This window comes from Podarcis erhardii (genome assembly GCF_964252035.2).
Source record: "Podarcis erhardii genome assembly, chromosome: 1".
Taxonomy (NCBI): domain Eukaryota; kingdom Metazoa; phylum Chordata; class Lepidosauria; order Squamata; family Lacertidae; genus Podarcis; species Podarcis erhardii.
The window spans coordinates 119,067,689-119,081,983 of record NC_138497.1 but is presented as its reverse complement, the minus strand read 5'-3'; the positions used below and the strand labels follow the sequence as shown (position 1 = coordinate 119,081,983).

Here is a 14,295-nt window from a genome sequence, read left to right as displayed (position 1 = left end):
GATCTGATCAGTGTCTGGACAGCTGACTTCCTGCAGCCACATGCATGTCACCTTGGGTTCTTTGGCGAAATAAAGGTAGAATATAAATATAAGACCACAAACAAACTCCTTGATCTCATATGGCCAAACAGTTAACTTAAATTTAGTTTGTGATATTCTGTTGTTATTCAGTTTGTCATATTTGTGTATGCTTTATCATAGGCCTGGCCAGAGAACTGTTGATGACCTAGAAATTATATATGAAGAACTTCTGCACATTAAAGCTTTGTCTCAGCTTTCAACAACAGTGAGCATTTTATATTTTGTGACCCTTAATGGCAAATAAATAAATAAATAAATAGAATTGTAGCTGACCGTTGCCTCCCTCTATACGGGTACAAAAGGGGCATAGTATTGGATTGTGAGGACAAGCGCTGTCCCAGCCAATCATTTTGTTACACATTCATGATGATTTGTGCTCATGATGGTATCTGGGCAGTTACACACAATCACACTTTAAATACTATTTGCAGCTGAAAAATAAGTTTCAGGGCAGACTTACCACTTCATTTCCCATCGTTTCATGTCCCCTTACTACCTGCTGAAACCCCAGCACTTTTTATATATCACGAATATTCTGGGGTTGTGTGAGTTTTGTTGCACTATAGTGCCAGAGTGCCCCAACAGCAATAACCCTTGGGGAAGGGTTGCAGAACAGTTTATAAAGCGGAATTAGGTGCGAACAGTCTAGTATATATCCACCATTACTGTCTTGTTGTTGCAATGACACGTTGCAGAATATACTTCAAAAACAAAACAAAACCTAGCAATCTGGAAGGGCCCATACATATATAAGAGTGACCAGCACTTTGAGTGCTATCCATGTAGAAAGACTGGGTCATTATAAAGAGAGTTAGAGGTTCTTAATTGATCGGGGATTCGGTAGTGCTGTATTGTATTAGTTATGCAAATTGATTTTCTCTGGAGTTAAAGATCTGACTGGGACAAACCTTGTTATGTTGAGCTCGTATTTTGCACAATTTGTATATGGTGTCTGTTTGATAATGTGTGGTTTGCTATGCCTAATAAAGGATTATATATATATAAGAGTGACTAGGTGGACATGTGGTATCTGAGCTCGTGTCCTCCATATAATTGCATTTATACAAGGAATTTGTATGCTCTTGGGTTTGATTATGTTGATCCCATAGCACTATGTCAGACTGCTGTCTGCCACTTTCTGCTAAATCCTACCAAATTATTTAGAGAGTCATGTACTTTCTGCATGACTTCTCATACTCTCTTTGCATTCCACAACAGATGCAATAGCGACCCTACACTGACGAAGATGCTCAACGCTGCTTTCTGTGACTGTTTTGGCACCCGTTCCCTTCCGAACCCTCCCCCACCCTTCCTATGAGTTGATATATAACTACACGAGTCAAGGATGTAAAAACAAAACTATAATGCTTGTTGTTTGTCTTGCTTCAAGGTAAAGCGGGAGCTAGCAGGTGTTCTAGTGTTTGAGTCACATCCCAAAGCAGGAACCGTCTGTAAGTGAAATTAATTTTACCACAGGTTTACACTTGAGCTAACTGTATTGACCTAATTGCTTTTGGCACTGCAGTTGAAAACTCAGGACCCAAGGGCAAAAAAAGAAGAAGCACAAAACCTTAAGGGATTTGTTGGGCCATTTGTACTGGGGTTCTGTATCCCATGTTAACCTGATTGGCTGAGCACAAGAGTCTTTTACCTGATTCTGGACAATTCCTTTTTTAAAAATAATAATAATATTTATACAAACTTTTAAAGATTACAGAGAAAAAAGAGAATAAATACATAATACGACACAAAAAGCAAGAAAATAAAATAAAAAAGCAGAAAAATACAGAAAAAAAGAAAAATACACTCAATAAAAAAGAAAAACGAAAAACGAATTAAATCCCTTACATAATCAATTTCCCTTTACTTATTTTCTTGACCTCCTCACACCTCCCATTTCTGTATTCAAGTTCAAATTTTTATTTCAGCAAGTCCTTTCACCTTATTTTTTAACTTAATAATTTATTTTAATATGTTATTATTTTACGTTCTCTCTTTCATCCATTTCCTCAGTTCATTTTTGCTTAATCTTCTCATTTAGGTAATTTAGTTTATTTTAAAAACCACTTTTACTTTTTCCAATCTTAACTCTCATCCAAACTTATATATCAATATCAATACTTATTCTTAAAACATTTCCCTAAGGCCAACCAAAATTCCCTTCCACAAATTCTCCAACTCTCATGCAAACAAACAAACAAACAAACAAAAACAAAACAAGTTATAATTATGTACCCTTTAAATTCCCAATTTCTATTCCACGCATACCCCCTTCCTGGTTTCAGTCCCCAACATGTCCATTAGTCTCAAAAAGCAATCAGCCTGGAGATCTTACATCCGAGGCTCTTAATTCTCTCTCACGTCCTCTCTGCCGGTCTTTTTGATAGTCCTTAATATTAAAAACCAAATCTCGGGGATACTCCAACCCAGCATGGTCCACATTTCTTCCGGCCAGACCTCCATACTTAAAAGTAAGGCCTATGGGATATTCCAGATCTTGTTTCATACTCCTTTCAAGTCCAAATGTCCCCAAAGCTCCAACTTCCACTTGGATCGAATTTGTAATCCTAAGGTCTTCAGATCTCCACATAAAGAGCTCTCTCCATCTTTCACTGATTCTGGACAATTCCACCCCCTGCCCCCCCCCCTTCCATTGCAGTTCTGTTTAACACAGCCCACAAAGTTTGGCAGATCTCCTCAAAACCCTCTGGAGAGAGTTTGGAGGTGGGGTACGAGGGGCTGTAGGGAAGAGGGTAAGGAAAGATCTGTTGCATGAGCTGTCTTCTGCATGCTCAACCTTGGACAAAATCCAGTGCTGGTTTTTTTTCCTAGAAAAAGAGGTGCCAGAACTCACCATGAACGCTTCCCTCATTCTCTTACAAAGGACAATGGCATCCACCAGAGTGGTGCTGGAATGGAGTTTCTCTTGAGTTCCCCTGAAAAAAAAGCCCAGGATAAATCCCATTATGTATGGGATGAATTTATTTATACAGGACTCGGGTCTTTGTTAATCACAGGGAAGGAGTCAATAGTCCCTTTTTGTTCTCTGTGAGAGTGAATTGGAAATGCCCACTTTTCAAAACAGGATGCTTATTCCATCCATATTTATTTGGTGGTATGTCATAGGGATCTTCATAGTGCATACTTCCAAATAATTTTGCTTGGAAATAGCATTGTTAAGCTGGGACTGCACATGCAGCAGAATGGATCGTACCATTTCAGACTTCAAATGGGGGGGTGATTTTGAATGCTCCCCCATGCAAAAAAGAAAAGTCCTTTCAAGGAAGAAGTCTTGGAAAATCAGGGAGAGAGGTTCTAGCTGAACCTACTTCCTGGTGTGATGATGATGATGATGAAGATGATGATATTTTTTTTTTATATAAATATTTATTAAAGCTTTTGAATACAATACATAAATAATAAACAACATTACTTATATCATGACATAGTTTCATCACTTCTTTGGACTCCCTCACGTCTCCCGCTCCCACTTACATCGTTATAAAATTTTTCAAGCAAATTATCATCTTGTTTAAAACCTTATATCCGCTCATTTAAATAAAATCTAACAGTTCTCAAAAAAATTTATATTTTCCTTAATCTCACTTATCGTCAAAATCAAATCTAATTCAGTGGTGGACAATTATTTATGATCTAGCATCCTTCTTAACATTCAACCAAATTACAATATTTTTGTAGATAAATCTTAAATTTCTTCCAGTCTCCTTCAACCCTCTCTTCTCCCAGGTCTCGGATTCTGCCAGTAATCTCGGCCAATTGCATATAGTCCATCAGCTGCATCTGCCACTCTTCCAGTGTGGGTAGATCTTGAGTTTTCCAGTTCTTAGCGATGAGTATCCTTGCTGCCGTTGTTGCATACATAAAAAATGTTTGGTCCTTCTTTAACACCTTCTGGCCGACCATACCCAGAAGGAAGGCTTCTGGTTTCTTAGTGAAGGTATACTTAAATACCTTTTTCAACTCATTATAAATCATTTCCCAGAAGGCCTTCACTTTAGGGCAGGTCCACCAAAGGTGAAAGAATGTTCCTTCATTTTCTTTACATTTCCAACATTTATTATCAGACAAATGGTATATTGAAGATGATGATGATGATGATGATATTTATATGCCACCCATCTTGACTGGGTTGCCCCAGCCACTCTGGGCAGCTCCCAACAAAATATTAAGAGCACAAGAAAACATCAAACATTAGTTAGTTTTCTTCTCCCAGAGAGCTTTTACATACTGGAACATTGAATACTCAGCTGTTGTCAGAAGTAGTACAGTGGACGCTTGGGTTGCGAACATGATGCATGTTTGCAACCCGCAGCGGCATATCTGTGCACACACGGGTTGCGATTCAGTGCTTCTGTGCATGCACAAAGCGTGATTTAGTGCTTCTGCACATGCGCGGCCGTCGAAACCCGGAAGTAACCCCTTCTGGTACTTGCGGGTTTTGGCGGGTGTGTAACCCGAAAAAACCCAACCTGAAGAGGCTGTAACCCGAGGTATGACTGTATCTTGTTTGTGCTTTGCATTCTACCACCTCAGAACCCCAGTACTTCAATCTTCTGTGGATTCCACCCCCTGTTGTGCTTTTAAGGTGTTGAATGTTCCTCTTTTCTCAGTCAATAAATCTCATTACTGCCTCTCCTCCCTGGCCACTTTACATTATTCTCTCTCTCTCTCTCTTCTGCAGTATTTAATCAGGGAGAAGAAGGAACTTCTTGGTACATTATTCTGAAAGGATCAGTCAATGTAGTCATTTATGGCAAGGTACTGTTTTAAGTTTCTTAGTATTTCTCGTATTTCATGTACAGGTGATGCCCGGAATGGAACGCTGGCATAAAATGGTTGTCATTTGGATGTGCCTAAAATTATCACAGTTTGTATGTGCGCATGCAGTCATATGTGTGTTGTGAAAATGTTTGTTTTCTACTGTGGAAGCAATGGGCAGTATCCAGCCAAATACCGTATTTTTCTGTGTATGAGACGAGGTTATTTTATTTTAAAAATATGCTAAAAATGGAGGGCCGTCTCATACATGGATAGTGGAGAGTTGGCATGGGCAATTGGTAGCTGCCGCAAGCAGGAGATTGTCAGCAGTGCTTTTGCGGGTGATTGGTGGTTGCTTTTGTTGAGTGTGCAGATGATTGGTGGCTTCGTCGATGTGCATGTGATTGGTTGTGGCAGTCCTGCAGGTGAGCGATTTTTGGCTCCCCCCCCCCCCAAAAAGCTCAACAAGTCTGGGCAATCTCTCCCCCATTTCTCAATTAGGAGTCCCGAAAAAGAGGGACACGGGGGCTTCTTATACACGGAGAAATACGGTATATCCACTAGCACAAGGATGTCAGCTTAGCCAGTATAACTTCTCCTCCCTGTTCTTTCCCTGTGCATCTCTGCACCCTCCCTTATTCTGTGGGAACCCCAAGAATGGATTTAGGGGACGTACCCAACAGCTAGAAAAGCCTGTGAGTGAATTCCCTATTCCTAGTAGCCAGAATAGATGGATCTGGGTTTAGAGGACCCAATTGTCTCTTGTCAGCATAATGCAGCTTCATCCGTCCAACCCAAACAACTGTGGTTCCTTTTAAACCTGAAGTTATGCTGCAATTTATGTTACCATTTGCATGCTGTGAGCCACTCTGATGACATATTTAAGGGAAAAAATGGCATAAGATTTTTTAATAAAATAAGCCCAATATTTTCTTTGGTGTTAAGGAAAAACTAGATACAATTAAAAACTCTTCTTGTCATTATAACAAATGGGACTTAACAGTGCAGTCTGATAGCAGGCAAGAATACACATCAGAAACTGGCAGTCTGTTTTTCAACAAACTTGATTTAAAAATTTTGACTTTACAAAAAAATAATAAAAAGAAAGTTGCCACCATTAGCAGAGCCAGAAGTCTGTCTGTCTCTGAAACAAATTTCAGAGAACAAACCCCATTCTTTCTCTGCCCTTGCCTTTCTGTAGCATTAGTAATAACCAGCTGCCATGTATTGTCTTCTCATCGCTATTTTGGCTGTTAAATTTCCTGCCAGATACATTTGTTATAGTATTTGGCTTAGAAATCCTGTGTTTGCACATGGAGCGTCAATGGGACAAACTCCCCAATTACGGTTTCTCTGTGTAAATGTGTTTTTCTTCTTCTTGTTGTTGTTTTTAGGGCGTGGTATGTACCCTACACGAAGGCGATGATTTTGGCAAGCTAGCATTAGTGAACGATGCTCCTAGAGCTGCTTCCATTGTTCTGCGAGAAGATAACTGCCACTTCTTGAGAGTCGACAAGGAAGACTTTAATAGGATACTGCGGGTAAGTTAAGAGTTTGCCCAACTTTTAAGAGCTTGCTCTAGAGCTCTTGTGAACGTTTCGCAACTCTCCCTTCAGGTCTCCGCACACCTGAGGTCCCTTCGCTCATCTGTGCACAGACGTAAGCGATCGTTGGCAGCTGTTGCACCACTGCTGGTCTAAAAACAGTGGTGAAAGTGGTGAAAGCTGGTGTAAAAACAGTGGTGTGAAAGCTGGTGTAAAAACAGTGGTGTAAAAACAGTGGTGTGCTGTGGAGCACACTGCTGAACTTTGCAAAAACCATTGTGCTTACACTTGGCTGTGGAGAGAATGATTATGACTGGAATAGGCTGTCAGTCTTACTAGTACTAGTAGTAGTGGTAGTGATAGTAGTATAGTGCTAATAGTACTACTCATAATTGGTTAAGCATTAGTAAGGTATCTGAATCCAGTTTTGTACTGGGGGAGGAAAGGATTTAGTTGAAGTATTGTAAGGAACCTAAGGCAAAGCCTTCCCTTTGAACCACGAGAAAAGAGATCTGGGGAAATGGATTAATTTTCTATGGAGTCTGGTAAAAAGAATGTGTTTAGCACTTCAGCTGTAATGCAGGAAGTAGAGAAAGCAGCTTAGGTTGGTTAAATCTCGACCTAACTGAACACAATGTTGTGATCTACAGTCCTGATGACCCAAGAGAAGTTTGTTTGTTTATTGAATTTATATCCCGCCTTTTTCTCCAGAGAGCTCAAGGTGGCACACATGGTTTCCCCCCTCCTCATTTAAGCCTCACAACAACCTTGTGAGGGAGGTTAGGCTGAGAGATTGTGACTGGCCCAATGTCACCCAATGAACTTGATGGCTGAGTGGGGATTTGAACCCTGGTCTCCGAGGTCATAGTCCAACACTCTGAACCATTACACCACACTGACTTCAGTCGTGCTGGAAATACATGGACCTTAAGTTAGTTGCAAGTTTCATACAACTTGCCCCACAGGTGCCAATAACACTAAAGGACAGCTGTCTTTCCCGGGATTGGGTCCCATACTTTTTCTAGGAGTATAAAACCATATATCAACGGCCTTTTAATTTTCATTTGCAGCACGGCTTTTTACCAAGTTGTTTCTATCTGGTGTGTTAATGATTAAAAATCATCTTTCAGGATGTCGAAGCAAACACAGTCAGACTTAAGGAACATGACCAAGATGTCTTGGTACTCGAGAAGATCCCAGCAGGAAACAGGGCTCCTAATCAAGGAAACTCGCAGCCTCCTCAGCACAAGTATGATTTAATTCCACGGTGTTGATGCAAGACTATGATTAACGCTTCCAAATGGTTTTATTTAGCCAATAGTCTTTTCTTCCTGCCTTTGAAAAGAGTGCATTATGTCGCATTTGAAAAGATATCACCAGCTGGTCACATGCCCTGCAGCGCACAACATATATCAACTTGCAAACGCATTAGCTGTGGCCCTTTAGCTGTCAAAAATCAACTCTAGGCAGGTCTCGCTGTAAATAGTCCCCACGTGCAAAATCTGTTCACAGACCATAAGGAATGTTATTACTGAGCAGAGTAATTACTGATAAAAAAGCTTTTAAAACCGCATTCGTTTTGCTATTAAGAAAACATAATTTATTATTTTTATTTCCAATTCCTAAAGTGCACATCTATCTCGTTAGTCCCCTTGCATCAAGTTGTTTGGCCCAACTCCTGCAGGGTAGGAATTGAGGATGTACTGAAGGACTGCCTTCAGAGGTCTTCTGAAGGTTGCATAGGTACTTATCTCCCCTTGGCTTAGGGGTTGCATAACTCCATACCCTCCAACATTTCTCCAATGAAAATAGGAATGTCCTAAGGAAAAGCGGGACATTCCAGGATCAAATCAGAAACCAGGACAGCTTCTGTAAATCTGGGACTGTCCCTGGAAAATAGGGAAGAAGGAGGAGGAGGAGTTTGGACTTGATATCCCGCCTTTCACGCCCCTTAAGGAGTCTCAAAACAGCTAACATTCTCCTTTTCCCTTCCTCCCCCACAACAAACACTCTGTGAGGTGAGTGGGGCTGAGAGACTTCAGAGAAATGTGACTAGCCCAAGGTCACCCAGCAGCTGCATGTGGAGGAGCGGGGAAGCGAACCCGGTTCACCAGATTACGAGTCCACCACTCTTAACCCCTACACCACACTGGCTCTCATTTTGGGGCACATCACTACAGTTCCCTATACAATGCCTGGCATATAGTAGACCCTATAAGTGCCTATGAGTAATCATAAGCAGTTTTCATGTCTCTGGGATAATTGTTCCCAGTACACAAGGCACCAGTGTCCAGAACTGGCTTCTTTCATTTGGGAAATGGCAAAGGCTGAAAAAGGCTTAAGAATTGGGAACAAATGACCTGAGATGCAATTTGGGTCTGTTCCATGTTCCTCAATGCTACATCTCTCTTGCAGTGTTCAAAGGGATGTTGCTAGCAGAGCCCACTGTGAAACACTCCCTATACCCCTCTCCCTTTACGGGCAAACACATCTTCTCTTTGCCGTCTGATCTCTTGCAGAGTTCTGCTGCCAACTAGTCTCCAGGCACCGCAAGCCACTTCCACAATTCCGTTTCCACTTTCATATTGAAAGTACAGCAAGCTCTCTCTCTCTCTCTTTCTCTGCTTCACTCCCCAAGACACACAGTATCTCTGCAAGTATCTCTCTGTGCACTTGGCTTAACAAGGGGTTTGCATTCTTGGGACATCAATGCAGCTCTTCCCAAAGGGCTGGCAGGTAAAAGAACCGTATGATGGCCAGTCCTCAAAGTGCGGAGAAGCTCCCAGGAGCTCAGCTCCACTACTTATTTCTCAGCAGGAGCTTTTTTCTTCTTTTTTTTAGGGGGGAAGTTTCCTAGATTTCCCCCTATACTTGAGCGCGGTAAAATGATGCAAAGTTGTAAGAAGAACCAAGAGGTTCACTAAAAAAAACCCATTTACTGCGGAAGGAAATAGGAAAGCTTAATAGGTAAGTTCCTATTTTTCAGTGAACCTCAATAGTTTGATGCTCAGAGAAGTGACAAATGGGGCCTGTTAGCTTCTTTCCTGATGGCTGCCTTAGCTACCGTTTTTCGAGGGCTACTTGGGGATACGAGCCAGCTGGCTCAATTTGGGGAGAAGGTACAGATTTCGTAAGGACCTTCCCCCTCATAATTCAAACGCTACAAGAGGCAAGAGTCAACTCCATACATGACCCACCCCTCCTCCCTTTTGGGATCACATCTTAGCTGTTGCCATTGGCCATCGCAGAGCATTGGGGTGAAAAGAGAGAGAAAGAAATCAAACACGCTTACAAATGCGTAATGTAGGATGATGACCACACATGAAGCATCTCAAGCAAACGTCACGGCTTGGATCCCAAAGCAGCACATCACCAGGAACTTCATTCTGATCAAGGCTAGCTTGACTATGAGGCAAAGTGAGATGGCGGCCTCAGGTGTCGGATACTGGGTGTCCGTTCGTGAATGAGTTGTGGGAGCCTCCCCCCACCACCACCCCCGTCATTCCTCCTGAGATTCCCCCACCCCACCCCCAGTTGTGCACTTCTGCTGGAGGACACAACTGTGCTGTGTGGCCAGTTCTGCAACCCCTAGGTTTGTCTGCTGCCCTTGACAGTGGTGGAGGACACTGTCCCGTTGCCAGTGTTGCAGTAAGATTCAGTGGCCAGCCTGGTCTGCTTCTGTATGTAGAATGGTGGTTGGTGTGTGTGTGTGTGTGCGTGCGTTCGTGCGCCATCTTGCCTTTAAGTCCAGAGAGCAAAGGAGCTGGCCCTGTTCCTAAATGTGCCTGTTTCCCACCCCAACTGACCCAGCGGCCATATTGACCATGCTTTGGCTGTCTTCTTGACTGTTGTAGACTGTCACGTGGAGGGAGACTGGCTTATTGAGAACAAATGGGTCACCAGCCCACCAGCCTCAATCTGCCCCTCAACCACCTACCTGCCTTAACATGCTGCCCATCCAAGGTACAGCACAGACTGCCAGCTTCCTCCTCCTCCTCCTCCTCCTCCTTAGTCTCATTGTTGCCTCTTGAAGAAAGAGGAAGATGAGGACAGAGCTAGAATGAGTTAGCTCTGTCTGTCATTGGCTCCACCTCCGTCTAATGTGGGGCTCCTTGCTTTCCACCCTACTAGCCCCAGCGGGGAACGCCCGCCACTCAAATTGTCTAGTGGCAGGTGCTTGCTTTTGGGTGTCACTATTGCGTCCCATATTTCCACTGCTCTGCTAGCTGTTCTGTTCCCCTCTCCTGTAGAAACAACTCACTTGTCTTTTTTTTTGCCCCTTTTTCTCAAATTGAAGCTACTAAATAAAGATATTCTACACTGGGTATCTTTCCTATGCTAAGGCTTTATACACACACACACGCACACACACACACACGTGTGCGTGTGTGCATGTGTGCGTGTGCGTGTGTGCTTTGTTACAATCATATTCACCTTCTCTTTCCAACAAGCTCAGAGTGGTTTTTTAGGTCACTGTTTCTTTTCTTCCTTTACTCAGGTATATCGTGATGTCAGGAACGCCCGAGAAAATTCTAGAACACTTCCTCGAAACAATGCGTCTTGAATCAGCGTTAAGCGAAGGAACAGGTAGAATGTTGAAATAAAGATGTCGGTGCAGGTGCAGATCAACGTAAGAAGTGAATGTTGCAATCCGACATTTCCAAACTGCAGTCATTGAGTTTAAACTGGGGCTTAAGCACCCAGATTCTTTGGCCGAGAGTGCAGCTCGGTCTTGCTTTTGTACTGAGTGTCGCTGTTGCATTCAGTGTGTGTTAGAAAGATCTACAACCTTGAAACAACCTTTCGGTGGTGCCCTAAAAAGTAAGGGAGGGCCAGCATCAAGTTTGCAGCTTCTCTTAGGGACATTTTGTTTTATTTTCCAAAACCTTCCAGTACAACTTCACTTTTGAAAAGTATTTTGAAACAGCCCTTTTCCAAAATATCTTGGGGCAGTATTCCATTTGTTAGCAGGCAACTAGAAATTTGAACCACAACGTTTCTTTCTTTGCTTGTCAGATCACAAACATCTGCAATCACTGATTGCATTACTTTGAATTTGTTTTTGTTTTGTTTAATCAGTTTGTTTGCATAGTAGAAGTGAAAACAATGCCCTGGCAAACAGCCATCGTTTTTTGTACGCTTTCCACTGAAATACATTTCCTTTTGCATTAGAGGGCATTGGGGGACCACATAAATTTGATCTGAGCCAGTTGATTTCAGGGGAAATATCCAGGATTAAAATGATTCATTTTTTTCCATGAAAGATTTGACTGATTGGTTAAAAACATATGAAAGTCACTCCCAAACATTGCTCCTTCATATATCTAGCCCATACATCCAATCATCCCAGGTTCTTTTGCTTGTTCCCCAACTTCCTGCTAACAACATACAAGCCTCCTTGCTTAATACATTTAGCTCTTTCTCCTATTCCCAAGTTCCTCATTTCCTTGCCACTTTCTTCCCTGCCACCCTTAATTTTTTTCTGCTTCCTCCATCCATCTGTCTCATGGGCCTCTGCTTCCACAATCCACTCCCTGGACCTTGTGTCTGTGTTTAATTCCCCTAATTCCTGTGCCCTCTTCTCCCAGCTCCTAGTGAGAGACATCTTTAGCTAGAGCTCTGTAAAATACTTAAAAGCAACCCATGGCATAGCAACAGCAAAGCTGGTGGCTAAATGTTTCAAAAAACTGCCTAGCACCTTCTTGTGTTGCCCTTAAAAAGGCAAAAGGAAAAAAGTTTTTGGGAAACAGTTGTTGTGTGCAGATAAAAGGGAGCAGACTGGAAAGCCCCATTTTGCAAGCAGAATGATCCCTGCAGTTCTTAGGATCCAAGACAAGTTACTGTAATTTACAGTGCAATTTTATATATGTCTACTCAGATATAAGTCCCACGATACTCAGTGGGATTTAAGTACATTGAGTATTGGACCTGGGAGCAAGTCCTACTGAACTGAAATAGACTTGCTTCTGACAAGACATGTCTAGGATCGCGCTGTTAATTAATTGCTTTTAATGTGCAAAACACATCTGGTATAAACTCTTTTTGTGCTGTTTACCACGGAGGAGGGAACAATATATTTTGCAGTGGTGGGAAATTATATTGGCATGCAGGAGTATAACGTTCTGTTACTTTTGATTTTCACAGATGCTGGTGTACTTGATTTTGTTATGATGCATTGCATATTCATGCCAAATAATCAGCTTTGTCCGGCTTTGATGGCTCAATATCCTTTTTGATTATTATGTTTTAAAAAGCAACGAAAACATATTAGACACCTAATTCGGTGGTAAGCAAGGCTGGCATCAACGCTTGGCGTGGTTGGGAAACTGCTGGGCTACCACATCCATCAGTGGACCCTTTCTGACAAGAAACCCCCTGGAAGTTAAGCAAGAAAGTCAAGAAGGGAGAATCAACTCTTGGGAGCGTTAGCTCTTTTTCACTTTATTCATTTTGTTACAATGCTGTGCTGCGTTTCTCAGGATTAAGTCCCACTCTGTCTTGGGATTTACTCCCAAGTCAGGGATGCATGTGGCGCTGTGGTCTAAACCCCTGAGCCTCTTGGGCTTGCCGATCAGAAGGTTGGCGGTTCGAATCCCCGCAACGGGGTGAGCGCCTGTTGCTCGGTCCCTGCTCCTGCCAACCCAACAATTTGAAAGCATGCCAGTGCAAGTACAGTGGTGCCCCGCAAGACGAACGCCTCGCAAGACGGAAAACCTGCTAGACGAAAGGATTTTCAGTTTTGGAGGCGCTTTGCAAAACGGATTTCCCTATGGGCTTGCTTCGCAAGACGAAATGTCTTGCAAGTTCCTGCGGTTTTTCCGCCCTTTCCCCCCGCCTTTTCCTAAGCCGCTAAGCCGCTTATCAGCTGATCCGCTAAAAGCCACTAAACCGCTAATAGCGCTAATCCGCTAAGCTGTCAATGGGCTTGCTTCGCAAGACGAAAAAGCCGCTAGACAAAGAGCCTCATGGAATGGATTAATTTCGTCTTGCGAGGCACCACTGTAGATAAATAGGTATCGCTGCAGCGGGAAGGTAGCCGGCGTTTCCACCAGGGTGTCTCGCTGTTTCAGAAGCAGTTTAGTCATGCTGGCCACATGACCCGGAAAGCTGTCTTTGGACAAACACCTGCTCTCTCGGCCTGAAAGTGAGATGAGCGCCGCAACCCCATAGTCACTTTTGACTGGATTTAACCGTCTAGGGGTCCTTTCCCTTACTCCCAGGCCAGAGTACATAAGATGGGAGCCTGTGAGTATTAATCATTCCAGCATCATACATGGTGGAACTAAACTCTCAAGCCATCTCATTCCTAGAGCAAGATTAACCAGGATGGATGGAACATCTGCCTTAAGCCTAAAGCTCTGAATGACTGTGAGTATTTTGGAAGCCATTTTCCCCATGCTCATAAGAACCTAAGGAAAGCCCTATTGGATCAAGCCAAGGTTTATATAGCCCTGAACCCTGTTCTCAAGGTGGCCATTGAGATGCCTATGGGAATCCCGCAAACAAGGCATGAGTGCAACAGCACTTGTGATCCCCGGCAACTCTGCCTCCCATTGTCTCCCTTGCTTGTTTCTCCTCCACCTCTATCCCCAAGTGTTGGCTTTACCCACCGGCAGGTTATACTATATCATTTAAAATAATAAGCTCTTTGGAGGCCACCTATTTTCAAATTTCTACATCGGCTTGCATAATCACCCTGGAAACCAGATCTGTTTGAGTGCTATTGTGGTGCCACAAATAGCAAAAGTAATTAAAAACCTGTGACATGTGTTGAGGAAAGCAACAAAAGCCACATAAATACAGCCCAGCTGACGGTATTTGTGTGTGTGTTTGTGTGACAGGAGCAAAATCTTTTTCCCCCCACCAAAGAAATAGATGAACTAAATGTTGG

The 14,295-nt window shown here is 42.8% G+C and overlaps 1 protein-coding gene across 4 annotated transcripts in view; it reads left to right on the top strand.

The window, feature by feature from the left end:
• Positions 1-14,295, top strand: part of RAPGEF4 (Rap guanine nucleotide exchange factor 4) — a 170,127-nt gene that overhangs the window by 114,986 nt on the left and 40,846 nt on the right. For all 4 annotated transcript variants that reach the window (XM_081864670.1, XM_081864672.1, XM_081864671.1 and 1 more), the window contains 7 exons: positions 202-286; positions 1,472-1,532; positions 4,784-4,860; positions 6,255-6,401; positions 7,535-7,653; positions 10,903-10,991; positions 12,549-12,627. In XM_081864670.1, the coding sequence (XP_081720796.1) occupies positions 202-286; positions 1,472-1,532; positions 4,784-4,860; positions 6,255-6,401; positions 7,535-7,653; positions 10,903-10,991; positions 12,549-12,627 (657 nt within the window). The remainder of the gene's footprint in view (positions 1-201; positions 287-1,471; positions 1,533-4,783; positions 4,861-6,254; positions 6,402-7,534; positions 7,654-10,902; positions 10,992-12,548; positions 12,628-14,295) is intronic.